Source organism: Panulirus ornatus, chromosome 12 (genome assembly GCF_036320965.1).
Source record: "Panulirus ornatus isolate Po-2019 chromosome 12, ASM3632096v1, whole genome shotgun sequence".
NCBI classification, from domain to species: Eukaryota; Metazoa; Arthropoda; class Malacostraca; order Decapoda; family Palinuridae; genus Panulirus; species Panulirus ornatus.
In genome coordinates, this window is record NC_092235.1 from 26,789,147 (window position 1) to 26,816,668 (window position 27,522).

At 37.8% G+C, this 27,522-nt stretch overlaps 2 protein-coding genes across 2 annotated transcripts; one reads left to right on the forward strand and one right to left on the reverse strand.

Moving 5' to 3' along the window:
- The first annotated feature begins 69 nt into the window (after nt 1–69).
- On the forward strand, nt 70–9,281 carry Cbp20 (cap binding protein 20). Its single transcript, XM_071667635.1, has 4 exons — nt 70–228; nt 2,796–2,989; nt 4,346–4,472; nt 8,110–9,281. The coding sequence occupies exons 1-4, from the start codon at nt 181–183 to the stop codon at nt 8,197–8,199; spliced, it is 459 nt and encodes a 152-aa protein (XP_071523736.1). The 5' UTR covers nt 70–180; the 3' UTR covers nt 8,200–9,281.
- A 2,997-nt stretch (nt 9,282–12,278) lies between these two features.
- Nucleotides 12,279–26,428, reverse strand: LOC139751928 (acetylcholine receptor subunit alpha-like). The gene is made up of 9 exons (XM_071667633.1): nt 26,245–26,428; nt 24,144–24,304; nt 22,665–22,709; nt 18,257–18,366; nt 17,481–17,703; nt 16,458–16,629; nt 15,866–16,021; nt 15,143–15,306; nt 12,279–14,479 (listed from the first exon to the last, which is right to left on the reverse strand). The coding sequence occupies exons 1-9, from the start codon at nt 26,297–26,299 to the stop codon at nt 14,285–14,287; spliced, it is 1,281 nt and encodes a 426-aa protein (XP_071523734.1). The 5' UTR covers nt 26,300–26,428; the 3' UTR covers nt 12,279–14,284.
- Between the last annotated feature and the right edge of the window lie 1,094 nt (nt 26,429–27,522).

Genomic DNA, 27,522 nt, shown 5'->3' on the forward strand with positions numbered 1-27,522 from the left:
TTTCTAGAGGGCAGCACTATAGCCATTATACACTCTAATACAAGAATCTGTTCAGAGTTTCACTCCTTTTTAAATTTTGACGTAGTTGCTCACCTGGAGTAACAATTCTAGAATGTGTGTGGAGGTAAACAAACGTTGTTCCCTGTTGGCAGCCGTCGGCTGTGGTGAACGACTTTAATTATGACCGCAAGTGTAGAGCTCAGCTCTTACAGGGACCAGCACTTTAAGGTTAGTAGAGATAACCTTAGTGTACCAGAATAGCCGGTTGAAAACTAATCATGTCTTTGGGCTCGGAGATGGGGTAGACAGCTTGAGGGGAAGTTGATGTTTGAGGAAAACATTTATTTTTCTGTCATGCTTTTCCGCTTTAAGGAAAGCTTTCACACTTAACACATGTATCATCGGTGGTGATTCATGCGATGTAACTTTTCTTATAATGATATCAACCAAACAACCTTGAATTTTTGAGGACCACAGTACAACATTTCGATGTTATAGCTCAGCATTTGAACTGACCCTTAAGGTTCAATTATAAACCAAATCGGGACCGTTCTTCTCTTGGTAATTTAATAGTTTATCTCCGTGTCCATATGAGCTTCTGATATTGAATGATTCTGTCCTACAGGACTAGTGAAGTGTTTAGTGAAGTCAGTAATAGTAGAATATGATATGGAGTTGTAACAAAGAGGTTATAGATCTTTTAACCGTCGGTTCTTTGTTTCATTCTTCTGGAATCGTTGCTTACAATAACAGTAATGGTATAATAGTGGGGATTTCACCACTAGTGATATTTTTTTGAAAGTAAAATATAACCTGATAGCAAGGAGAATTATGAATGAGAGAGAATATTTGGTGTAAAATGACGAAGTATGGTAAGATAGTTGAATAGGTAAAAGATAACTTGTCTTTTTGTAAGCTGCAGAGGCTATGTGGCACTTAGTAATGGCTGATTGCCCATGTTATTGGAGATGTCAGTTGTATAGCACTATGCATGATAGTGTATTATATCACTTAATAGTATTTTACCATACATGATGTGTGCGTTCAGAAGCCTACAAGACTGCAAGGAATGGATTGGTACGATTTCACCAACGTCCATCGACTAGCCTACAAACAAAAATGATTCCTATGGTTCAGCTTATTGATTTAATTACAAACCCAGAATCTGTAGAATCTGAACAAAGTGCCATGTGAATAGTTTTAGCAGCTGTCTGCAGGACATCCATTTGCAAAGGATCTTTTGTGAAGTATAAGTTTTGCAGGATATTGCTTTGGGAGGTTGTAGATTTCCTTCCTGTTCATGTTATTGTTGGTGCGGAAAGACTGAATTGAATAATGTGACAGTGATTAGCACAATTAATAATTTTCCATACATGTCAAGGAGCAGATTAGCACAATAAAAGGTCAAAATCTAATAAATTTGTAGACATCTGAACTCACGGTAGCAATTTATTTGACACATTACAATCAAGTCATACTTACATGATGCATGGCACCATCCATTGGTTTTGTGTGAGTACTTTAATGGACTGTACAAGCATTATTGTACCCTAAGCACCACACTAGCATTACAGAATCATTCATTATTCAAACCTGATATCTGTGTGATGCTATGTAGACATTTTCTCCTTATTTGAGTAATGTCAGTTTTAATTTTATAATCATTGACAAAAGTTAGGACACTAGCTAGTTGTTTTATATGTAGTAGAACTCTGTTCTGCTTACAGTGATCGGTTAAGAGAATGGTTAGGGGTAGATTTAATCACCCCACATATATGTTTGGGGTGATTAATCAGTTACCATCTCATTAAAATCTCATTAAAAAATACTGGGTGATTTTGTTTTGTAGTGTTGGTGTAGATGTAGGCTTTTGAAAATACATTACCAGTTGCAGAGGATGATGAATTGGATTATTACTTTTAATTGAATGGTAAGTGAGGGTTATTACGTCAAGGAAAATGTTGGGTTGATTAATGTAGATGTAGGAAAAAAATATTTAAAAATCAGCAGAGACAGATTGAAAAATTCAGCCTCCCAGTGTAGTTTAAATATTCTAATATTAGAATGATCATCAGTTGGTGATCACATGGAATGTTTGCATGTGGGGAGGTTGGGCATTGTTGTGAGTGTCTGCTTGATCTGTCACCTGTTTATTTATTGACATTCATTAGTAGTTACACAAAGGGCAGTCATGAAAGTGATTGGTATGTTTTGACTAGAATTTTTCATGTGACAATAAATGTCTGCTGCTAGAGTGGTTATATGAAGTTTTGGAAGGTTCTGCTTTTTTTTTTTGAGTGGTTCATGAACTTTAACATTAATTTTCCCTGTTAGTCATAACCCTTACTTTACCAATATCTAATATCAGAATAAAGTATATTGCTTTGAATCATATTCAGCTAGTCGTATTATATTTCCTGTAAAGCACTGCAAAACAAAATCACTCAACACCCAGAATGAGTTTCAAGCAAGGGTAAATAGATAAATCACCATTTGTGATTTTAGGAAAGAAACACAGTACCAACCTATGAAGTCAAACCTAATATACCTTAATTAATGTAGGTGGAATGGAGTTCTTTTGACATCCAGTTTTTTATGAGAATGGCAAAAAAGAAATTGTCCAAAGGTAATCAAATTTTGTTTTATTCCGCTAATGTCTGCTGGATATGCATCACTAAACATCATCTTCAGATGTATAAGAGTTTTTAGGTCCATTATTTACAACAAATACCGTAATCATCATGCTCAATTCTTCGGAGGCTGAAGGAACTATAAAAAGAATTTTCTTCCTACAGGGTTCCCGGGCAGACCAGGAGCGTCTTTTACGCTTAACTAGTACATTGTATGTTGGCAATCTTTCCTTTTACACCACTGAAGAGCAGCTCTATGAATTGTTTGGACGTGCAGGAGATGTTAAGCGTATTATTATGGGGCTTGACAAGTTTAAGAAGACTCCTTGTGGCTTCTGTTTTGTAGAGTATTTCACCAGGTTTGTAAATGTAATTAATGGTAACAGTTGAAACTAATATGCTGATTGTTTATTCAGTTGTAGGCCATTTAGTGTAGTTCATTACAAGGAACTCATGCAGTTGTTTCCAAAACCATCGTAAACATGTTTTACTGCTGTTGTATGCTTATTTTGTTTCTAGTAGTGCTTGTTATACTGTTTTTGCTGTCCACCAGAATTATCATCTCCCATTCATCGTTATCTTGAGAAATATTGGTTAGTGCTAGTCTTTGCTCATTCATCCATATTTTGTCTCTCTTCACTGGGAATGCCATAACCCACTCCTTACCCTTTAATTTCTAGTATCTGCATTTGCATTTGCTTTGTTTCTTTCAATAGCAGTTGATTTATGTGCCATACTATTTCACTTCTTTTTTAGTTCTTCTTTATAGTTGAATATTAGGGGTTGAAAGTGAGTGCTGGAACAGTAGAGATATGAGTCCATTAATTATACCTGGTAATTTAGGAGAGAGTGGTGATTGAGGGTACAGAACATCAGGTTGGGGAGAAGGAATGTGGCTTTAGAAGTGTTAGATGTTTGGATCTGATATTTCTCTGAAGAATTTGCATGAAATGCACCTATAGAAAGAGAGGGAATTGTATGTGGATTTTATGGATCAGGAGAAAGTACATGCTGGGTTAGTAGACGTGCCATATGAAAGATGTGAATATTTAGGAGGAATATGGAAAGGATGGTAGAATTTTCAATGAGAGATTTAGATATGTGTGTAAGTTGAAAGGGAAGAGGATGAGTGGTTCCATTTGAAAGTGGCTCTGCAACAAGGGTGTGTTATGTCACCATGGCTGTTAATTGAGAGTGATGAGGGACATAAATGTTTGTAGGAGAGAGAGTTTGGGGTGGGGTATGTAGGGGATTGGGGGGAATAGGAGTTGAGTCTGTTACTGTTTATGGATGATACATCCCTGGTGGTAGACTCAAGTGAGAAACTGAGGAAGTAGGTGTCTGCATTTGGGGTTTATGTCAATTAGGGTAAAGTAAAGAGGCTTATCAGGGGTGAGAGACATGTTGGTTTGAGTGTAGATGTGAATGGAGAGAACCCGGAGGAAGTTGAGTGTGTTAGAAACCTGGAGTGGACTTGGCAGCAGATGGAAGTGTGGGAGTTTTAAGTGAATCTTGGGATTGATCAGGGGAAGAAGGTCCTGTTTGGGCAGTGATGGAATTGAAAAAAAGGAATTATGCAATTGATATTATGCTATGCTGTAGGTATGTGTTTTAATGGATGGAAATGGCAAGGACCATTAATAGAAAAGATAGAAATGATGGGATGGATGTACTATTGCATTATAGTTTACATAACATGTTTCTTTTATTATTAGAGAGGACTCTGAGACGTGTATGCGCTACATCAATGGCACTCGGTTAGACGATCGTATAGTAAGAACAGACTGGGATGCTGGCTTCATTGAAGGACGACAGTATGGTAGAGGCAAGAGTGGCGGCCAGGTATGTTTCATATTACTACAGATTTTTTTTACATTTTTGTGTGAATTGTAGCTTAGAATTAGAAAATGTGCACATTTCCATATTAAACATATGTAACATCAAAGTTTAATTAGTTACCTAGTTTGTTATAAATCCACATATTTTTTTGGAATGGAATATAATTAAAGTGACTGCAGGTGGATGAGCCTTCCCTTCTTTCTGCATCAGCAGAGATGTCCCTCAAGGTTCTGTACTGCCCCTACACTTTTTCGCTTTTTTATCAGTAACTCTCCTCCACAACTAGCCAAGTGCACTCATACAGTTATGACTTAACACTGCATTCATCCACATCCTTCAGTTCTGATCCCTCTTCTCATTCTTTCTGTATCTCCTTTTGACAAGATTTACTTAGTAAACTCAGACTTGGAGTGGATATCTTGGTGGGATAAACAAAACCTAGTTAAGTTTAATACCTCCAAGACCCAGTTTCTACCCATCTCTGTATCAAAAACTCCTCACAACTGTCATCTCTCCTTTGACAGTTCTCAAATTCCACCTCTTAACTTAATGAACATATGTGCTATTACTGTAATATCCACTCTTTCTTGGAAACCCCACATTACGGAAATAGCTAGGTCTGCCTCTCAGAAACTGGGGTACTGTTTAAATTTTGAAATTTCTTTTCCTCTGAACAGTTGCTCTGTTTGTACAAAGGATTGATTTGTCATTGTATAGAATACTGCTCTTACATCTGGTGTGGTTCTAGCTCTGGATCCTTACTTGACAGATTTGAGTCAAAAGGGATTCATCTCATAAACTCTCTCAGGCTAACTTTGAAACTTGACCTAGTAGCCTTTTGCTACAATGATAGTTCTCTTTTTTGTTCACAAGAGCTGGCTTCTTGTGTACTCCCACCACTAGCTAAACCATGCGATACTCAGCAGGCTACTACATCGCATGATTACTGTGCATATGTTGGCAACTTAGGGAGTAGATCATTTTGATGACTGTTTCTTTGCCTACTCCTTGAAGTTTTGGAATTCTCTACCTTCTCTTGACCTTTCCAGTAACTATGACCTGCAAATTCTGAAAAACAAGTTTTTCACTTCCTCCAAAATTCGTTTATACTTCCCCTTATGTTTTTCTTCCATCATCCTTTCTGAATTTCAGTTAAAGCCCAGCCTTGATGTGGACTTTTGTGTGTGGTCCTCTGATGTAGAAAAGAATAATGGTGTAAAGTAGATTTTGGATGGGTTTTGGCATATAACCTCAAGCTTAGGGCATGATTATCTTTTGAATGCAGATTGACATTTAGGTTTGGTATGAATCATCAAGCTCTACTATCAGGACATTTAATGCACATAACAGCTGCATGGTAATTTTTTTGTTTGTATCTAATGCTTCTTCATTAAGACAGAAGTAATTGTGATTGAAAATAATTGATCAGTCTAATTTATGGTATATGATTTGATTGAAGTATTTGAAGATGTTGCAGGATGTTTTAAATGATTTATAGTTGTCATATTAGGTTATTGCAACTAGAAATTCTGTGTTGTATTTGAGCTGAATCATAAGTTAAATTAAGTAAGATGGGAGGATTTTCAGAAAATAAAGTTTGGTGTAGCGGTTAGCATTCCTGACTGTGACACATTCACAAGCCATCCAGGGTCGAGCTCATACATTTGAATCCTGGTTGCGGCAGTCAGTCCACAGTCAATCCAGCTATTCATCCGCCCCTAGGGGTTGGTTGATAAAATGGGTACCTGGCTCAGGCTAGGGTATATATATAGCATTAATGGGATGGCCTTGATTAGGGCCTCAGCTGTCTCATCTACCAGAAAAAAAAAAAGCCCCTCAATTGTCTACAATTGTGATATGTTTTGAGACAAAGTTGAGCTTCCTGTGAAATTGTACTCAAAACATCGTCATTTCGATTATTTCATTTCTGTTAACAGTAAGTTGAGATGTATTAATACTTGAAATGGAGTTTGATTAGGAAAAACATCAGTTGTGTGTATTCTCAACATCCTGATTCTATACCAATGTTAGCTTGGCAATCTTGATTTTTTTTTTTAGTGTTCCACCAGAAAACATTTGAATTTGTCCTTGTTTAGCTCTAAACAGGCAGACATTTGGGTTGAAGTCATTAGCATTTGCTCTCACAGATCTTTTTATTCTGAATCTTTTATATATGTACAGCTTGTTGTAATACCACTTATCTGTTTATCTGGACCTTCAGGATTGATAGTGGAACATTGCACTTATATCACAGTGCATTGTATCATAACTTTAATCTCAGTGCAGCCACTACAGTTCTTTGATGGCAAATTGATTATGCAAAAATTTCACTTAATGATTGAGAATTGCTTTACGTTCATGTTCACTGGAGTGATTGCCATGCTGAAAAAAAGAGTCTTCAGGAGACCATATTGCTCTAACCACAGGACATTCTTGGATATAGGTATGTATGTTGTTTAATTTGTTTATGGATGGGGTTGTTAGGGAGGTGGATGCAAGAGTTTTGGAGACAGGGGCAAGTATGCAGTCTGTTGTGGATGAGAGAGCTTTGGAAGTGAGTCAGTTGTTCGTTGATGATACAGCGCTGGTGGCTGATTCGGATAGGGAACTGCAGAAGCTGGTGACTGAGTTTGGTAAAGTGTGTGAAAGAAGAAAGCTGAGAGTAAATGTGAATAAGGGCAAGGTTATTAGGTACAGTAAGGTTGAGGGACAAGTCAGTTGGGAGGTAAGTTTCAATGGAGAAAAACTGGAAGAAGTGAAGTATTTTAGATATCTAGGAGTGAATTTGCCAGCGGATGGAACCATGGAAGCAGAAGTGAGTCACAGGGTGGGGGAGGGGGTGAAAGTTCTAGGAGCATTGAAAAATGTGGAAGGTGAGAACATTATCTTGGAAAGCAAAAATGGGTGTGTTTGAAGGAGTAGTGGTTCCAACAATGTTATATGGTTGCGAGGCGTGGGCTATAGATAGAGTTGTGCGGAGGAGGGTGGATGTGTTGGAAATGAGATGTTTGAGGACAATATGTGGTGTGAGGTGGTTTGATCAAGTAAGTAATGAAAGGGTAAAAGAGATGTGTGGTAATAAAAAGAGTGTGGTTGAGAGAGCAGAAGAGGGTGTTTTGAAATGGTTTGGTCACATGGAGAGAATGAGTGAGGAAAGATTGACAAAGAGGATATATGTGTCAGAGGTGGAGGGAACGAGGAGAAGTGGGAGACCAAATTGGAGGTGGAAAGAGGGAGTGAAAAAGATTTTGAGTGATCGGGGCCTGAACATGCAGGAGGGTGAAAGGCATGCAAGGAATAGAGTGAATTGGAACAATATGGTATGCTGGGGTCGACGTGCTGTCAGAGGATTGAATCAGGGCATTTGAAGCATCTGGGGTAAACCATAGAAAGTTTTGTGGGGCCTGGATGTGGAAAGGGAGCTGTAGTTTCAGTGCATTATACATGACAGCTAGAGAGTGAGTTTGAAAGAATGTGGCCTTCGCTATCTTTTCCTAGCACTACCTTGCGTGCATATATATATATATATCTTTGAACAGCTAGAAAGAGTATATCTGATTGTAGAAAGTACTGATTGTATATCATATAGAGAGGAAATATTTTGATTGTTTTATGCAGTATAGTATGTTTTTTCTTACAGGTTCGTGATGAGTACCGAACAGACTATGACAGTGGGCGAGGAGGTTATGGGAAGATTGTCCAACAAAAGATCCTACCTAAGATACCATAGAAGAATCATATTTTGAATCCCTTTAAGTGGAGGATGTACAAGGCAATAGGCAGAATGACTTATTTCTAGAAACAAAGTTGGCTAAACAAATTTGCATATCTGATGGAAAAATCTTCCTAGTATTGATATGGATCATATGACTTGCAGCATCAACACTTTTGGGCCACTGTATACATAATGTTGTACAGTACTCGTCATTTATTTTCCTTTTGTCTGTGACCTGTATGTCTACTCCTGTACATGAATTTGCTCAAACACAGATAATTTGAGAGAATGCATTTTAACTGGAATATTTGGGTGATAGTTCTTACTGTCAAGAAACAGGGGATGTAAATTCAACTCCTGATTATTTGCATATGATAGACTTGTATTACATTTTGTTTAATGTGATTTTTCCCATAATAACTGCAAAAGGGGATGAATGAATGACAGAAAGAGTACCAATTTGATAATTTACAATTTTGATAAGACATTATCATGGAACTCATATAATCCTACTTTTTGGTAATTTACAATTTTGATTAGGCATTATCACGGAACTCATATTTTGCTACTTAAGTGCTGAATAAAGCATAAATTATAGCATATGTGTATTATCTTTGAATACAAATTCAGCTTTTTCACCAACATGAAAAAGAAACGTAGTTTTTATGACAAAGACCATGTATTAAGAGATTTTACAATTGGAAAATGTGTCGGAATGGAAAAGAGTAAGGTGTAACTATCAAATAAAGAATGCAGTGTGTCATAGATCATTCTTTAAAGCATGACTGTCAAATGAAATGTGTAATATTGTCATAAATAATTCTGTCTTGACTAAATATGCCCTCATGACTAATTGTAAGTATCTTCATCTTCATAATTTATTATCTCAGTCCACCTTGATTGTCTTATGCACTGTCATATATTCAGTTTGTCATTTTCTGCTAAGTGAAAATTAGTTTACATTGGTAAGATGCTATTTTTAAAGTGGCTATGCAAAATCACTTTTCTACTTTATTATTAATGTTTTTTGTGGAATGTAATTGATCCATTTCCCCATCAATGTGTCATTAGATTTAATATATGAAGACATTTTATCATGAGAAGATTTGATATCCTTCAATTATTTTTTAAAATCATTATATCATTTTGAATAATAAAGCAAAGGTAAATCTGAGCAAAAGTAATGTACAGAGGTAATGTTAAGGAAATTGGTATGTATTAGAACGAACAGGAAATGAAGGCACTACAGTACAATGGTAGTGAGTTCATTCATTTCTTTCATACTTTACCATTTCTTGCTTCAACACTGTAGCACCAGGAACAGATGGAGCCACAGAGGAAAGTTTCTTGCGTGACTTTTTCCTATATTCCTTTTTTTCCGTACATATAAAGATTTCCCGCGTTAGCATGATAGCGTTAAGAACAGAGGCCTAAGCGTCAGAGGGAATATCCTCACTTGGCCCCCTTCTCTGTTCCTTCTTTTGGAAAATTAAAAATGGGATGGGAGGATTTCCAGAACCTCCTGCTCCCTCCCGATTTAGTCACCTTATACGTCACGCAGGGAATGCGTGGGAAGTATTCTTTGTCCCATATCCCTATTCCTTATTGTGGAAGGTAAACAAAACAGTAGGGGAGAATTTCCATCCCCTGCTCCTTGCCCTCATAGTTGCCTTTCACAATGTGCTGTAGGTTCATGGGTAGTATTCTTTCTCTTCTCTCCACAGGGAAAATGTTTGTAGTGATAGTGAAGGGAATTTACAGAAATAAAACTTGGCTCTGAAGTATGGGATGTTAAATTCAGTGTTACATATCTGTGTGGAAATTCAGATGTTTCATGTTCCTCATGTGGTAAATCATGGGAACTTTTATACGTAGATACTGCACTGCAGTAGAAAGTAAGGGCATTTAAGGGCTTGCCCTTCTTACTTTGATGGTTCTTTTCTTTGGCTTAATACTGTAACTGCATTCACAGAGCAGGAGCAGTGATGGGTTGCCATATATTCACAGGCTTTACTGTGTCCTTCAAACATTGCTGTTTTTTCCATTATTCTGTTATTTATTTCATTGCATCTTTTCAGGCAAATGATTACTGCATCACCTTTATTCTTTTTACATTTGCTTTTTCAGTGCAAGCAGATAGAGCCTGTTAGTACATCCAAAGTTAATCTAATATTGGAATTCTTAAAGTTCCATGAACTTTGTGCAGGTACCACCTTGCTGTGACAGTAGTAAATGGTATAGTTACATGATACAGATATATGATTTATTAAACCAGAAAACTTGTGTACATAATTAAATGAAATGTACAAATCTGTTGAATAATGAAAAAAATATTATGGTGGTTAAAAGGACATTTAGACCAATTTACAGTAGCTAGTGGAGGGTTAGAGTTTTACATGCATTTGGCTGTTCATGGGTAGCACGCAAATTCCTCCTTACCTCATATTGTTGAAATTTTAACAAATACTAACATTATTTGTTAGATATACATGTGTGGTACTATTATTTTAGCCTTATATAACTAAATTTCTCTTCCAGGAGTGAAGCTAATGATATAAAAGCCCAGACAAATTTCTTGAAAATGTTACTCTTAGGTTTGCTGAAGTATATAGTTTTTTAATCCACAACAAAGGTTGATATATTACAATCTTAAAGGGATTATTTGGATGATGTCATGATTGGGTCAGCCAAAGTTATGGATGGGGTTGGAAACAGCTTGTCAGGATTCTTAAGGAAGATGAAGAATGTTATTTTTGCCTAACTTGTCTATCCTCACGGGTTTGATTTTCTTTTCTTTCAAACTATTCGCCATTTCCCGCGTTAGCGAGGTAGCGTTAAGAACAGAGGACTGGGCCTTGGAGGGAATATCCTCACCTGGCCCCCTTCTCTGTTCCTTGTTTTGGAAAATTAAAAAAAAAACGAGAGGGGAAGATTTCCAGCCCCCCGCTCCCTCCCCTTTTAGTCGCCTTCTACGACACGCAGGGAATACGTGGGAAGTATTCTTTCTCCCCTATCCCCAGGGTTTGATTTTAAATAAGGAAAAAAGGATATACCTCGAACAGTTTTCATCGTAGGATTATGAAATATATCTTCAATACAGGATGAAAGTAAAATTCACTCCCATATAATTCTGCTTGTACTTTATGATGTAAAAACATGTTTTGCAAGTTCACTTTTAGAAACTAAGGTATTTTTTTTTGCCTTTAAACTTAAGTTGATGTGGTATGAAATATGATAAGCCATTATGGGTCACTTCTGTTATTTTGATATAATATCTTTTAATGTGAAATATCAGTTATTTCTTTCAATAACTGCTTGTAGGTTGCATTCACAAAGAATCAACTAAAAGATAAATGGTTTTTCCATTTAATAAAAGATATTCTGGTAATAGATATAATCTGTAAAGAAAGATATTAGAGCTTTTCCTCTGAAGCTATCATAGGTTATGGCTTGTAAGACATATCCAGAATCAAAATGATAAATTGCTGATGATGGTGTAAAATGTATTTGTATTAACTATCTTAGGGACAATTTTGAGCCATTAAGTTCTTGACAAGCAGCATTCATTTTTTCTTTTTTTAAGAAAGTTGCAAGATGAAATACACAACAGTATTTATACACAGTGTTGTAATTAACATGCACTGAATGAAAATTTAGCTCGTTTTGGACATCAGTATAAGCCTTTAGATTCATAAAAGACCTATGTATGTGCTTAATCTCTAGATGATATTAAGAAGAAAAGAAATCAGCGCAATCATGACTACAAGTTCAAGAGATAAAGGAGAAAAAGTAGTAGAATGCATAGAGTTTGAACAGTATTGGTAACTGACAGTAGAGTAATTGGAGTATTAAATGTTAAATAGGTGTGAGAAGATTGAATTTCAAAAGAGCATTGATCCTGTAACTACACTAAAGAGGATAGTGAATGATACGTAAAGACTAGAAAGACTCAAAAAGGTTTAGTGTTGTAGCAAAACATCTTGCTAGTGTAATAGAGTTAATCATCATTCAAGTTACACTGGGATCCCAATTATAGTAATGCAGATGTACAGATTCTTTTACAAAATGTGATATTAAATAAGTCACAAAGAGGATTTATTTATTTCATTTATTTTTTATATAGGTAAAATACCTTGTGGTAGAGTATTGAATTTTTATACAGGTAAAATACCTAGTGGCAGAGGGAAGCATGTGTAAAATTCAAAGTAAATATATGCAATTGTAATTATGAATGGGCCCAATGAATACTGCTATTCATATTAGGCACCAAAGTTCATTGCCAGTAACATTAAAAATAAATTTCTCCTTATGAAATATATATATATTTACAGATATTTGTTCAAAAAACACTAATTTAAAAGCAGTGGAAAAAAATCAAAGTGCCTTAAGTAGGCAAATTTCACATTTCAAATACTCATCTTTTTTATAATGACTCTTTGAAAGTCAACTTTACGTAAGAATATTCTGCATAAACCACTGTACACGTAAGCATGAAGCAGAACCAACTTGAAGTTATAGTATAGGAAAAACACATCATTGACCTAGCCAATGGAGGGTTCTTGGTAAAAGAGAAAATACCCCAAAATGTCTGTAGTCTATGGTAATAGATATTGTTATAATACAGAATGCTGAAAAATAGTTTTAACCAAAATGTGACTATTTATTTAAGCAACAGCATTTCACTTGAATGAGACTATATATGTTTGATTACACTTCAGAAAACCTGTATTTGTAAGATGTCTTTAAGATTAGCCCAAAGTTTAAGTGGTCTGAAATTTGCCGAAACATCATTTGTACCATACTAATTTAAGGGGAACGAGAAGTGTTATTTACTAGTTCAAAGAACATTTTGTCGCTATATCTGAAGAAAATAATTTTTTGATTAAGGGGTAGGGTAAAGTTTCTACATTACAGTTTATTGTCTTACTGTAACATTTTGCCAGTGGATGGACATATACTCAGCTAACAAACGGATTGGATGCTAAAGATCTCATTCAGCTAAAAGGGTTGTAGAATGGGGAAAGACAAAAGACGAGACTTCCATAGCTGCTCTCCATGGAAGGAGGCAGCAAAACAATCAACTTTCACATGGCTGGACTCCATACAAAAGATAAGAGAAGCAGCTGATAGGCTTTGGTATAGTGTACCCTTGTGTCTTACAACGTCTGGCATAATAATCATGCTAAAGATATTAACAAATAACCTTAACATCATATACACATAATTAGACAATCTGATGGTCAGTTCCCAAAATACATTGAGTAAATGAGATCCAAAACATAAAAGCTATTGTGTATATTGTTGAATGATAAACGTTGCTTTAATGTATCATTAGCTTCATACAAAAACTAGTTTTATTATATCATTAGAACAATACAAGAACTAGTTTTAGTAACTAATTATGCTTGTAGACATGGAAGGCATTTTGCAGTTCAAGCTCCAATCATTCTGAACATGAGTTCTTGGCTTGTATCAGTTAAAATTCAAGGCCATCAAATATGAAGTAAAATGTAGACATTCAAAAATATACCTGTTATCACCTTGAATACATTTATGGTACTGACAATTAATCATTTAGAACCAAAAATACATAAAACTATATGACATTGACAGAAGCAGTTATGAACCTTTAGCACAGATTTATTGTCTTATTTTGACTCAGATACAAGCCTTATGAGTGGTGTATCCTTTTCATAGTAATATGTTAGGTTACATGATTTGCCATTAATCTTTTTGGACCAAAAACCTTAATTCCAAACATTACCACAAGAACAAAATTAATTACTTAATGTTTACAGACATGGCTATGTTTAGTTTTGCATTTTTGCTCTTTAAGAAGGCAGTTATTTCAGACAAATTATAAAGATGAACAACCAAATGTCACTACTTCAGGCACATACCTAAGAATCAAATAGTCTGTCATACTTGATTTTAGAAGTGCCATATGGCACTCTAGTATGTTTTCTGGAACCCAGATCATGTCATCATTTATTACTTAATGCAAGAGAGGTTGTACTTATTGTTGCAAGCTAAGCATTGTTAAGTTCACTCATCAATTATCATGAACTTCAGAATCCTTTGAACCTTGGAGATTTAAGGTCTAAACAGTAACACTCCGTAGAACCATATAGTCCACCAAAAAGGCAACTGTGAAGAGCAGCAAGAGGAGAAAATTGACCACTCTCCTGACGTGTAATGATGTGTGGCCATCGTCATCCATCTCAGCAAGGCTAGGCTGTGTGGACACTCCCTCCCTTTCCTCCACTATCTCTGCTTCCAAATGGTTGTATGTTTGCTGGAGGACAAGGAATCATTAAACTGGATACATGATATATAAGAAGGGTACCTTTGGATATCATGTGAAGGAGGTGTGATAAATAGTATTAGTAATATTATACATAATCACCCCCAGGAATCTGAAATGTGTGCATTCTGTGTTGGCTGATTGCCTAAGCGCATCTATCGTCTTGCACTCATTTTAACCACCCATTGATCTACAAGGTTAAGTCGGTTCATTAGATGCCAACTTTGATTATTAATGTTCAATACTGAATTTGTGGTTTTGAATTAATGATGCTGTGAAGCTATAAGGCCTCAAGGGTATCATGCAAAGCCTGAAATCTGGCACCATGACCCTCCAAAATCTATGAGGTAACAGATTGATGATTCTCATTTGCAAGACTATATTGGGCTACACGTGTGAGTGTACTGATGATTCTCTGAGTCAAATTCTGACCCCCTAAATAGCTTTCCATATTTTGAACACTGACACCACAGTTATCTTAAATGATTATGCACGATGACCAAACACATGAAAGATGTCCCAATGAAACCTAGGAGAAAACATCACCATTATGAAGGGAGATCTGCACCAGGATGACCAAACATAACCCAGTCAGAACTAATGTGGCTCAAACTTCCCAATGGAATAACCTAAAAGGAACTAGAAAGGATTTACCTGATTGACAACATTCCTCAGGACAGGTGTGGCACTGACGACACCCACTAGCTTCTTGCTGAAGGTGTTGGTGGAGGAGGAGCAATATGGGCCACAAGAGGTTAGGAAGATGGTGGCCAACAAGGAGATAGTGGTCAAAATCAAAGTCCCTGCATAATACCGCACTAGGGGAGAAAATTTATGTAATCATGAAATTGTAACTCTTTTGACAATGTTACAAAGGACAACACATGCTGCATGAAAATAGATTTTCTTTAGTTTAAAATTTTTCTCCTGTGTAATGGATAGCTTCAAAAAATTAGAATCTGAAGCTTGAAGTTTAAAGGTAAGCTTTTGAGAAAATCAGTAACGTGGTAAATACATGATCTATATAATAATGTTGGTAATTTTGTAAGTGTTGAGAAAGTTACATGTCCAGAAAGATGATCTAAACCCTAACCTCGGTCAGTGGGGAGTAGCACTGATGCCCTTTGCAACATAGGTTACAGGCAAATGGTGCGAGGAAGTATGATAAAAGATTAGAATATATGAAGATGAGGGTGTTGTGAAGATAACCTTTTGTCTGACAACCCAAATGACCCAAGCTCGGTTTGTAAGTCCTTTGGCAAAGATGAAATATATATATACACACACAAACCTGTTACTTTTGTACCTAAATAGATCAAACATTATAAATTATTATTTTGGGAGTTGAAATTTAAGGAATTATATTTCTTGACTCACCTACTAGAGGTATGGGTCCGCCATTTGCTGGAAGGGAAGCAAAGAGCATGAAGTAGCAGCCGATGAGGACTCCCATGGCAAAGAGGTGCATTATCAGGCGACTGAAGAAACTGTCAAGGGGCAGAGCGTAGGAAGCCAACACCACCATCAGGATGGCTGGTAGATTGAGCAAAAATAAAAAAAAATTCTAAAGCTAATGTCGTAACAGGTACAACAAGAAAGACAACTGTATCATGTTCATGAAAAATATTACCATGGTATGATTTTTCATGAGGAATGGGAAAAATCCAAGGTGTCAGAATGACCAGGAGAGGACAGTTACCAACAGTACACCAAGTGTAAAAATAATACTGACAGTATGGCAGCAAGCACTTATTCAAAGGCAGCCTTATACTTTTCCCAGCTCCTCACTTTGTCAGCTGTATGCATCACCTAGTCCCTTACCATGCCAACTTCACTTTACCTAGTTCCTCACCATGCCAGCAATACACCTTACCTTGTTCTTTATCTAGCCACCCCAATATTTGATCCAGTTCCTCTCTGCCAACCCTATATTTCACCTAGTTTGTCACCTTGTCACTCTGCACCTCACCTAATGTAGAATGTGTGATGTAGATTGCATGAGCCCTAGCCTGTCGCTTGACAATGAAAGTGAAGTTGATCTCGACGTAAGGATCGTGATCCTCAAGGCTCGTCACTGTCCTGGTTGCCGCCACCTTGACTAACTCCCATTGGCTGTTCTCCTCGAAGTTATCCATCATTACCTGCAGATGAACTTACTGTGACACATATACATAGCTCTGCTGGCAGCAGACTGTGGTGATGATCAAGAGAGCAAGGGTGGTGAGGTTTAGCTCACTCAAGGAAGTTTATTCTTTTGTGAAGGCACACTGGGGCTCTGAGGAACATAGGTTCGGGTCTTCCTGTGAGTCCACGGGGAAAATGAAACATGAGCGGACTCATAGGAATATCTTGATCACACGCAAAGTTGTGATCGTTTCCAACATAGGTTAGGGTATGTTGTGAAAAGTTAATACTGACACAGGGACTTAGCAAATCAAGAGGGCTGGGATGAATTACATATAGTTGCGCTTATATATAGACAAATATATTGCTGTTAGGAAACACAGAGGGATCTACTGCTGTGCTGACACACATGACTATAATGATAAATGAGACGACACATGATTACATTGAAACTGGGTGTTCTAAGGTGAAAACATGATCTTTTGATGCACAGGAAGCTATACTGAAGTGCTAGTTGGCTCTGCTGAGTTGCACTCGACTTTCCTTGCTAACAATAGACATATGCTGACATACAGGGCTGCATGGACACAGAATGGACTTTGCTAACTCGCGAATGTGTTGAGGAACAGTGAACTGTATAAACTACTTCAGCACAGCTCTACGATCCTTGTCTGTTACCTAACTCATAGGTCAGAAGTCATGTAGGTCATGCTCAGATTAACACATGAATTCCTTGAAAAGATGACAGTTACTGATTACAACACAAGAATAACAGTCAGGCATGTTGTACAGACTACCCTTTCAGGCAGTTCTCTGTCGGTCCTGAAGGTACGGTTAAGTGAATGTAAGTGCGGATAGCACCACTTACCCCATCTGTGTCATTCATGGGCATAACCTGAATGTCGATCTGCTCGCCATGGTGAGCCCAAGAACCCATACGGATTACACATTCGTGCTGGTCGCTGGGCCACAAGGTCAGGTCGAGGTCGCACTTGATGATCATGTGGGTGGGTGGGAACCAATACGTCTGGCCGTTGCTAATGACCAGTACCGGAACGGCGCCGAACGGATGGACGTTAGAACCTTCGGCACTGCGGTGGTAAGAACTTATTAGAAGAGGTAGGATAGCCGCCCAAACACTCAGATAAGTTTGTAGAGTTGAAATACGATCGCTATGGCATGTCATTAGTTTAGAATCGTAGATAAAGAGTGGGTTAAAGAGAAACAAGTGGTTTCTTTTATTCTGAAAGACATTTCTGTAACAGGTAGATACCGATGGTTTGGCTTCTGGAGTAAACCGTGGGGATTTCATCAAACGCAACGCCATCATACGCAAGTGTCGTAACATCATGTTCGAGGGGTGTGCCATCGTGCTCATATGATATGTACAATCATGCTTTTGGATCGTACCGTCGTGTTCAAGGGGTAGTGCAAGTGATAACTAGTTATGGTACACCAGACTGCAAGTAGTAACAAGATATGGTGCACTAAACAGCCTTATATACACAGCATTTCATATTTTGAACTATTGAGTGTGATGTTCCATCACAAGAAGAAATGCAAATGAATCATTTTCATTTGTCCCAAAATTTGTTGCGTCCCTTGTCAATAATATAAACATACACAACATGGGAAGAACACTACCTGTTAAAGACGGTAATATCCGGCATCCATATGTCGTCGTCGTCGAAGTGTAGACGGTTGATGTTGACGTAGTTCTTAGGCTCCCAGTGCAGATGTTCATCCATCCAGCTCTGTAGGACCCCTGACTATTATTAGATACCACTTTATCATTTAATTTAGAATCTGAAATGACAATTCTTCAACAGGAACCAGCAAGACTGATGTTTTCCCTTCCCCTTTCATGGTTGTTTGCTACTGTTTTACAGGTGGAAATGGCAAAAATTTATACATACCAGAAAAGGATGAAGAATTATTCCAAATTTTGTAGGGCAGACCAAAGATAAGCTGAAAGCAGACTGGAGAAGTTAACAAGGAAATGTTTACTTTAATCGATGGTGATAGAATTAGGAATAACACATCTTCAAAGATTTAACTGGTAAACGAAACAAAGAATAGGGGCATACAATGAAGACTATACATGCAATCATAGAAGTAGGGTTTATGAACAGGGCCAACAAATAAGACAACAGTGTTTCGAGAATAGATATTGTGAAAGATAATGGTATGAAGGGGACGTAACTGCTGTGGAAAGTTTGAAAAGACTAGGTAAATGCTGTACTGTAATGTCATTACCATCAACATACTCTGCCATTCCTAAAAGTAATGCTGGAAATTATTTGCATGCTGGTGAACAACAAAATGTCAATTTAGATGTACGTAAAAGGAATCGCATCCCAGGATGGTCAGCGGTGGAATATTTATACCTTCCAGATGCATAAAAAAAACTTACGAACATTGTTCTTTACACCATGACAAACTTTCCCGACAAGAATTGTATATTTGTAAAGTACATTTAGTAATGAGGTATGATATACTCATCACCGAATGTCCTGGGACAAAAAAAAAAAAATAAAACCCCATCTGGTGGAAGGATCTGACACACACTACGTCGTTGGCATCAACGATACACGAGAAGGTTGGAAATGTTCTTTGTTCTGTGTCAAGGATCGCCATGCGGTGCTTCATCGTCACGTTTCCTTTTCGTCATTATAAGTGTAAACCTGTTAGATATATGTGGGCGATGTATTTCATTTCTATGACACTCCAAAGTTTCAAACCCCTGCATTCGACCAAGAGACACCACGATCACGAGGTGAGTTCTGCTGCAGTAATTTAGACATGTCGATACTAGGCCATATTTAGCTTATACTAAACTATATGTAGTGTAAAATGAGCTTGAAGTCCATGATTTAAGAATGCTTAGAAAATGTTGAATTACATGTGCGTGACTTAAAAGAAGTACTATTAAATACCCGATGTAAACAAACCCATTAAAGACTGGTGCAGGGATGGTTGTTTCAACTTGGAATTTCGTTCGTTTAACTAAATATGCTTCTGGCTTGTGGGTGATTGAACGGTGAACGACCCATGAACGTGGATGTTTCCAAGTCAGCTTCTTATATAAGGTCAAATTTTCTGATTATGGTAGAATCTTAGAATCGTAGGTTACGCTGTACTTTTTAACGTTATATAGGACTCGTGTGTGAACAACCAGACCAGCACAACGGTTTGGCTTACACCCGAGGGGACAGTCATTGTCTCTCAGACATGTAGCGCAATAATGGCATATGTATAGTATGGAAGGTTAAGAAAAAAAAGGAAGAATAAAGTAGTGTGTCTATGACAATGATCAATCCAGTCGCAAAATAATGCTAACACCGACAATAATGAATGAATGATTTTTAATGGCACTGAAGAAAGAGATGACGCTTTGGATCGTACGTAGGTTCCCTATTCTTCTTTGAACGTTTCACTTTTGACTTATAATAGTTACGGTCCTCGGGATACCTTGCTAGGTTAGGTTGAGACATCGTGGACTAATGTACTGAAATAGATTTCAAAGACTCCTTCCCGGTGGTTGGCAAGGTGCTGACTGACTGCTTGATTTCACGTTGCGCCAGAATGGAGAAATATTAACGCCAGACTTCGCCAAGTAAGACGCTGTCGCTGATATGGCTAAAATTTCAAGATTGCCCATTTTTTTTTTTTTTGAACGGAAACATGTGTCATATCGGAAATAGAGATTTAGGAAATGAGTAACATACATTATATTCATTTTGTTCTTTAAAGGACCCACGTATGTTCCCCGTACACATCACATACCCATAGTTCCTCCTGACCTCCGTAATTTCAATCCTTGCTTTTATTAATAACAAACATTAGGATGGTCGTTGTCAGAAAGTTGGTCTTATGCTGAATGGTCCAAATTTAGATTAGTATAATTAGAAAAAAGACAAACCGTGTTGATATGTTTGTTCCTGGCTATCGACTGACTGCCAAACACATCATGACATCGACGTACATTTACTTTTTTTGAAATTCTTGGTTTAGTCACCTTGTGTTTGAGTAATCTTCATGAATTCTAGGGCTGCCTAACTTCCCATTAGTGGGGAAGTGGGAGGTCCCATCACCACCACGAAGTGGCACAAGAAACGTAGTTTGTCAATCGGTTTGTGAAATGTAGATTGGTTTAGTCACCTTGTGTTTGAGTAATCTTCATGAATTCTAGGGCTGCCTAACTTCCCATTAGTGGGGAAGTGGGAGGTCCCATCACCACCACGAAGTGGCACAAGAAACGTAGTTTGTCAATCGGTTTGTGAAATGTAGATTGTAAGACCGTCGACTTTTTCTGAAACGTTGGTTTTAAGTCTGCGCACATTTAATTGTGAGACCAAGATTGTGAGTTCTTATACTGCTTGTAAAATATGGGGTATAAGTCCATGATTTTTGTGATAATATGTGAAACAATTTCTGTCAGTAGATTTTTTAATGTTTAATGTTTTAAGTCCGCACACTAATTTGGAAAATATTTTAAGTTAGGAAGGTCTACAGACTTTCAATCCACATTATCTCCCCCCCCTTCTTCTTCTTCTTGATCGCAGTTCCCTTCCATGGTTTACCCCGGCCGTTTTACATTCCCTGGTTTAGTCCATCGACAGCACGTCAACCCCTGTGTACCAGATCGTTCCAATTTAGTCTGTCTAGTGCACACCTTACCCTCCTGCATGTTCAGGCCCCCATCACTTCAAATTTGTTTTTACTTCACCGTTTAATCTCCAATTAGGTCTACCTCTTTTCCTTGTTCCCTCTACTTAAGACACGAATTGATGTCAGTATATTTCTCACCTGAAATATGGATTGTAAGTCGTCAGACCTTTCATTTTGAAACGTGCTTATAAGTAAGGGGACTTTGTGTAACGCTGATTGGAAATTAGACTGACAACACTCATTCAAAAAAAGATAAAATATTACCAGTAGCTTGGAATTGTAGATTTTAACATTCTTAAGGGGAAAATATTGCCGTCAGTCACGTGGATCGATTAACATTAAGATTTCATTTTACCAATCAGATTCGTTAGTCTCATTATGCTTCGTTTCCGCCAATTTTAGAATATTAACGGATGAAGCGGATTTTATTTTTTGGTATTAAGTTAATATGAACTTCTTTCGTGAATGCTCACAGGCGAAAACAAGAAAAATCGGTGCATAACTTTCCAAGTGATTTTTTGTTTTTATTTCTGAAATCAAAATTTCGAGAAATCGGACTCTAAAGTTTTGGCATCCATCTCTGCCCTGAACTTTTTAGTATTAAGCTATACAGTGACAGTAAAGTATCGGAAGTTGATTTAGGCAATTCTACATAACATTGAATGCAAAGAATGCTTTGGGGACCCTTTTTTTTCACGCATCTGCCAGCGAGTTGGAGCAGAGCTTTCATGGCAGCGTCTGTCTTCCCGAGTATCTTCTGGGATACATGCATCCTCCAAACGCTGAACAAACTTCACTTAACAAAGAAAAGCGTCAGAAATATCGACAGGGTCCGTGATTCCTGCGTGCAGCTTACAGGTAGCCTTACAATTTCGATTTAAAGGGGGACCAGAATAAATCTAGGTTATTATAGTCAGGTATCATTATACAGTGCGTTTTCTACTTAACGTAAATATAAAAGAAAATGACTTTTTAAGGGATACTGGCCTGAAAAAGAAGGGGTCCTTCCCCTTAATTAAGATGACTGTACAAATATACGTTCCGCTGGTGATGACCATGTTTATTGTTATAACAGGTGTGTCTTGCTCGTTGCGGGTGCTCCTGCAGGACACTGGTAATATTTTGGGATGTCGTTAGAAGCTGGGGTTGTGGAATTGATTTGTAGCTGAACTTTAAAGACGACATATTAGGTGACAAGGTTAGTCACATTTAAGGAACTTTCGTACATTATACCTCTGGGCGCTCATCGCTAATTTGTTTGTACAGAACTGAAAATTATAAAAATGAACGTTTCTCTAGTTGAGGTAGATCACATATTGTAAATTGTAATTATTTTGGCACAGACTCGAGTAAAAAAAAAAAAAAAAATACGGTCACTCACCATAATGGACCAGCCTGTAACGGACAGTTCCTGACGCACGTCGTCCTGTGGGTGGAAAAAAGTGTCTTAATGTTTTCATAATTATTAATGACTTAATGCCTAATTTGCACATGACTATAAGATGTACGCTTTCTGCTGTTGATTAACTGTAAGGATATGATAATGGACATACTTGTTGGATACAGTTGATGAATATGTGGACAACCTGTTGGTGAATATATCGTATTTATTTACCTATTTGTAGAGCCCTATCTCTATGAATTTTCTTGACCTATGCAGAGATTTTTCCTTTTGGCAGAGGTACCTGGTAGCACTAACCACAAGAAAATTAAGGTAGGTCGGGTCGCAGCTCCCTCAAAGTGACTTTTCATTTCACCCGTAATTTAACATTTGGAGTATCTGTATCGTATGAGCATGTGATATGTGATTATAAACTGTCCGAATATGATAATTGTCTGGTTGTTTGGGAAGGAATGGCAGGCTTGCCAGTCTCTTACAGGTAAGTTCTCCTTTTTTTTGTTCCTTTGCCTGAGAGGTGACACCGCGAATTTGATTGAAAATGTGGGTAATTTCAACCATGTATGTAAAGCTGTGGTAGGTGACATGTAGTTTCCTTTGTGGAATGTAAGACTGATGCCGCCGAGATTTTTATATACGAAAATGATAGGATTAAATTGAGGCACGAAGTCCAACATATTTGATGGACATCGTGAGGTTACCTGGGTAATTTTTAACGAACGGTACCTAATTATGGTGCAACACCACACACATGATGTATGTAGATAGATATGTATGTAGATAGATAGTATCTTGATTTTAGTGATTAGTAATGATTGAATAATTAGAGATAGGTAATTAGTGTGAAACATGTAAATATACAGCACATATCGAAAATTTAAGAAACTACATTTTAGAACTGTGGAAATTTTTTACGTAAATACTGTGACTTGTGGGTATATTTGATAGGAATATGTCAGTACTATTTACACAAACTAAACTAGGAGCTGATATGCCTAACCACAGACAAGGCATGATAATGTAATAGGACTGCACTTTCTTAACTAACTTTTCTACTTAAAATGTTTGAAACATACTCAGAATTATTCTCCTCATTAGATAGATTGAAAGATGTTAGATTATTATATATGTGAGGATTAAAGGTCTTGCGGTGTACTAATAAGAAATCAAGAAACTTGATATCAAGTTAACAACGGACAAATGTACACCGATCAGCCAGTAAAATGACCCGGGATGGGTATCCCTGCTTAATACCCGCTTAAAATCTCGCCAGTCCGTGTGTGGCTGTGACAGACCAGGTCGTCTGTGCAACTGACCTTACATATTAATTCTGACAAGTGTTTCACACATCTAAAGCAGTAAAGTTTAAAATGCGCGTCTGTTAATCTGCTACGTCCTGTGGCTGAACAGTAACTACGTTTACGAAGATTAAGTCAAGGCTTGGGTCAGAACGGTACAGACCATGCTGATATAATTGACCGAGAGAGCAATGAGGACGGTGGTGTTGTGCGTGGGGTCCGTCACCGGCCGCGCCCTACTGTTGTACCCCTTCATCGTGTCCTCGTACAGACGGCCGATCCAGTTGTCCGTCAGCGCCTCCGTCTGGCCCACCGAGTTCTTGCCTGTTGGGAAACCGGTAAATTTGGGGGGGATTGACATGGGTCGTTAGCAGGGGTTGGGTTGCAAAACACATGGACATGAACACATGCTGGTAATTCCCGAGTGTTGGGGATTTATACACGGTTGCACCTGAACATATATGCTAGCTGACTTGTACATGGGCCGCCGAGGGTCGAGCGCGTAAGTTCCAACCCGTGCTGCAGCGGTCGGTCCACAGTCAGCCCGTTAGTCAGTGCATTAACGAGATGGCGTTGACTAGGGCACTCGGTTGCTCGTGCCGTCGTAGCTAGCATAAAAAAAATTAACATCACTGTTACATCTCTGGTTAGGCCCTCGCCCGCTGCCCGCCATGGCTAAGGACCCATCTCGGAGGCTCCCAATCAGCTTTTCGCCAGGAGAGCTCGACTTTGCATCCGTGACCCTCAGTGGACCCACTGTCATTGTTTTGAAAAATACAAAGTAAGTTGTGAAGGACTATGGATCCAAAAGATCCCTACAGCTATGCTTTTCTTTAAGTAGAACTCTTTTCAGATTTTCTTTGTGGTTTTATACCATGAAAATGAGCTGTGCGGATTTGTCTTCACAGTGGCGTCTGTTATGGTCGTTTTTAGTTTTGTCTCGATGAAGTACACCTTCTTTGGCTTGTTTCCCCCTCTTAACCCTTGTGGGCTGATGATTTGCACACTACCGTGGCTCCTCATCATCGTACAGGAAAATCAGGAGTTTTGGTAATGTCGTCAAGGAGGGTTTGCCCCCAGTGTCCGGCTGGTTGCAGGCAGGTTAACCTGATATATGAATGATTATATCTAAACAGATGGATGTCCTTACGGTCACTTTTTGTGCAAGACCTCTTGTTTCCCAGGACCTTTGTGTAAAGACTCCAGCAGTCCAGAGCAGTGCTGCTAACAGTAGCTGGGAAATGTCGACTCCTTTGGAGTGAGAATTTCTTTGTCGAGGCTACTAAGGAGCAGTAACCGCTTCGTTGATTTATGATTACTGACTTTACGTAGGTTTTATGGGGCTATTGTGGTATGGGAGATATGTGGTTAACTCTTGCGAAATTTTAATGCACTGGCAGATTAGACGACCTACCTCCCGATAATGCGGTTATCTTTATATCAAATTATAAGAACAGGTAGCATTAATAAGTTGTCAACCAGATTTTCGGTAATGTATTTTAAGATTAGTAAGTTATTGCGGAGAAAATATAATAAAACGATTAAAGAGATACCTGGGAAGTATAATTAACTAGTTTAAAGAACAATGGTAATAGAAATTGCTAGCTTCTTCGTCGCATAGGAATTACGAAAAAAAAAAAACACTTAGATATGTAATCTACAGTTTCATATAACTGAGTAAATGATATACTGGATACAAGATATGATGGTCTCCATTGTTCATTAGAATGAAATCGGCTTGGGAACCGACATGAACTTTGAAATTCTGGATAGATATTATATTAGAATTTAATCATTGTGAAATCTCAATAACTCCCGGAAATTACTTCATAGTATACTGTAAGGGGACGAAGTTTATGCTTTGCTTGAGAACAAATGCCATTTAAGAATTTTACCTCCACATAGAAAGAGATCTTCCTTGGATTTCGAAGCCTTAGGTTGACTTTACATCACAAAAGTATATAGTAATGATCGGTTAACTTGTATAATAAATTGGCATTAGATTGGTAAAGTGAGGCTATGATCCCGATTAGCCTATATTATAATAAATTGGCATTGGATTGGTAAAGTGAGACTATGATCCCGATTAGCCTATATTATGATAAATTGGCATTGGATTGGTAAAGTGAGGCTATGGGCCCGATTAGCTTAGCTTGGTTATCAGTTTGTCAACAAGTGTGCAGTTGGAGTTGGGTAGCCTTCACACATGGGAAAATGTCTCGTGGTTCCTTCTCTCCTCATTTAGGTACAACTAAGATACATACCTCGTCCGGGTGTCAGGCACACACACACCAGTAGCAAGATGGCGAAGAAACGCATCGTCCCTCGACGTTTATATGTATATTAAATCCATCCAATCGCAGTAAGGTTTAAGTGCGTCGTAACGTGTGTTTAAGATGACTAGAGTGTTAGAGCGGCCATGACTCTCTCTCCGCCGCTGCCAACCCATATGCTCATGGAGATTTGCTGCCAACCCATATACGATATTGTTTCCACGGGAACCCAGATAATGATTCCTATGATAGGGTTTCATAGAGGACATTATTCCATCTTATCGCAACCGATTTTGGACCTTGATATGGCTTGTCTTTTCACCGCCTTATCTTATCTTCCGGTCAACTTGGGAATTTGGTCCACTGATTATGCGTGACGCATCAAACATCACCTGATATTCTGTCTCGGGACATTTAACATCACCACACATCCAGTCTAGGATCATTTAACATCGCCTATCATCCACCCTAGGAACATTTAATATCGTTAATTTCCTGTCTAACATTATTTAACTTCACCTAATATTCAGTCTAGGAACGACGTTCATCATCTAATATCCTGTTTAGGAACATTTAACATCACCTAATTTCCTATGTAGGATCGACATTTATCACCAAATATCCCTTCTAGGAACATTTTACATCACCTAACATCCTGGCAAGGAACGACATTTATTACCTAACATCCTGGCAAGGAACGACATTTATTACCTAACATTCTGGCAAGGAACGACATATATTACCTAACATCCTGGCAAGGAACGACATTTATTACCTAACATTCTGGCAAGGAACGACATTTATTACCTAACATCCTGTCAAGGAACGACATTTATCACCTAACACCCTGTCTAGGAACGACATTTATCACCTAACATCCTGTCTAGAAATGACATTTATGACCTAACACCCTGTTAAGGAACATTTGTCACCAATCATCTTATAAGGAATGACATTTGTCACCTAACATCCTGTGGAGGAACATTTATCACCTAACATCCATAAGGGATGACATTTGTCACCTAACATCCTAAATAGGAACATTTATCATCTAACATCTTGTCTAGGAATATTTATCACCTAACATCTTGAAGAATGTATGTGAGAAATACTTAGAAAAGCAAATGGATTTGTATGTAGCATTTATGGATCTGGAGAAGGCATATGATAGAGTTGATAGAGATGCTCTGTGGAAGGTATTAAGAATATATGGTGTGGGAGGAAAGTTGTTAGAAGCAGTGAAAAGTTTTTATTGAGGATGTAAGGCAT

Bases quoted from the DNA above. Each gene is read 5' to 3' on its own strand.
- Cbp20 (XM_071667635.1), top strand. From the start codon at position 181: ATGACCGCAAGTGTAGAGCTCAGCTCTTACAGGGACCAGCACTTTAAG. The intron at 2,990-4,345 runs GTTTGTAAATGT...TTTTATTATTAG, and splicing joins TTTGTAGAGTATTTCACCAG to AGAGGACTCTGAGACGTGTA. The intron at 4,473-8,109 runs GTATGTTTCATA...TTTTTCTTACAG, and splicing joins GAGGCAAGAGTGGCGGCCAG to GTTCGTGATGAGTACCGAAC.
- LOC139751928 (XM_071667633.1), bottom strand. From the start codon at position 26,299: ATGCGTTTCTTCGCCATCTTGCTACTGGTGTGTGTGTGCCTGACACCC. The intron at 18,367-22,664 runs GTGAGTGACCGT...GGGGTCCTACAG, and splicing joins TTACAGGCTGGTCCATTATG to AGCTGGATGGATGAACATCT. The intron at 16,630-17,480 runs GTAAGTGGTGCT...GTTCATCTGCAG, and splicing joins CCATGAATGACACAGATGGG to GTAATGATGGATAACTTCGA.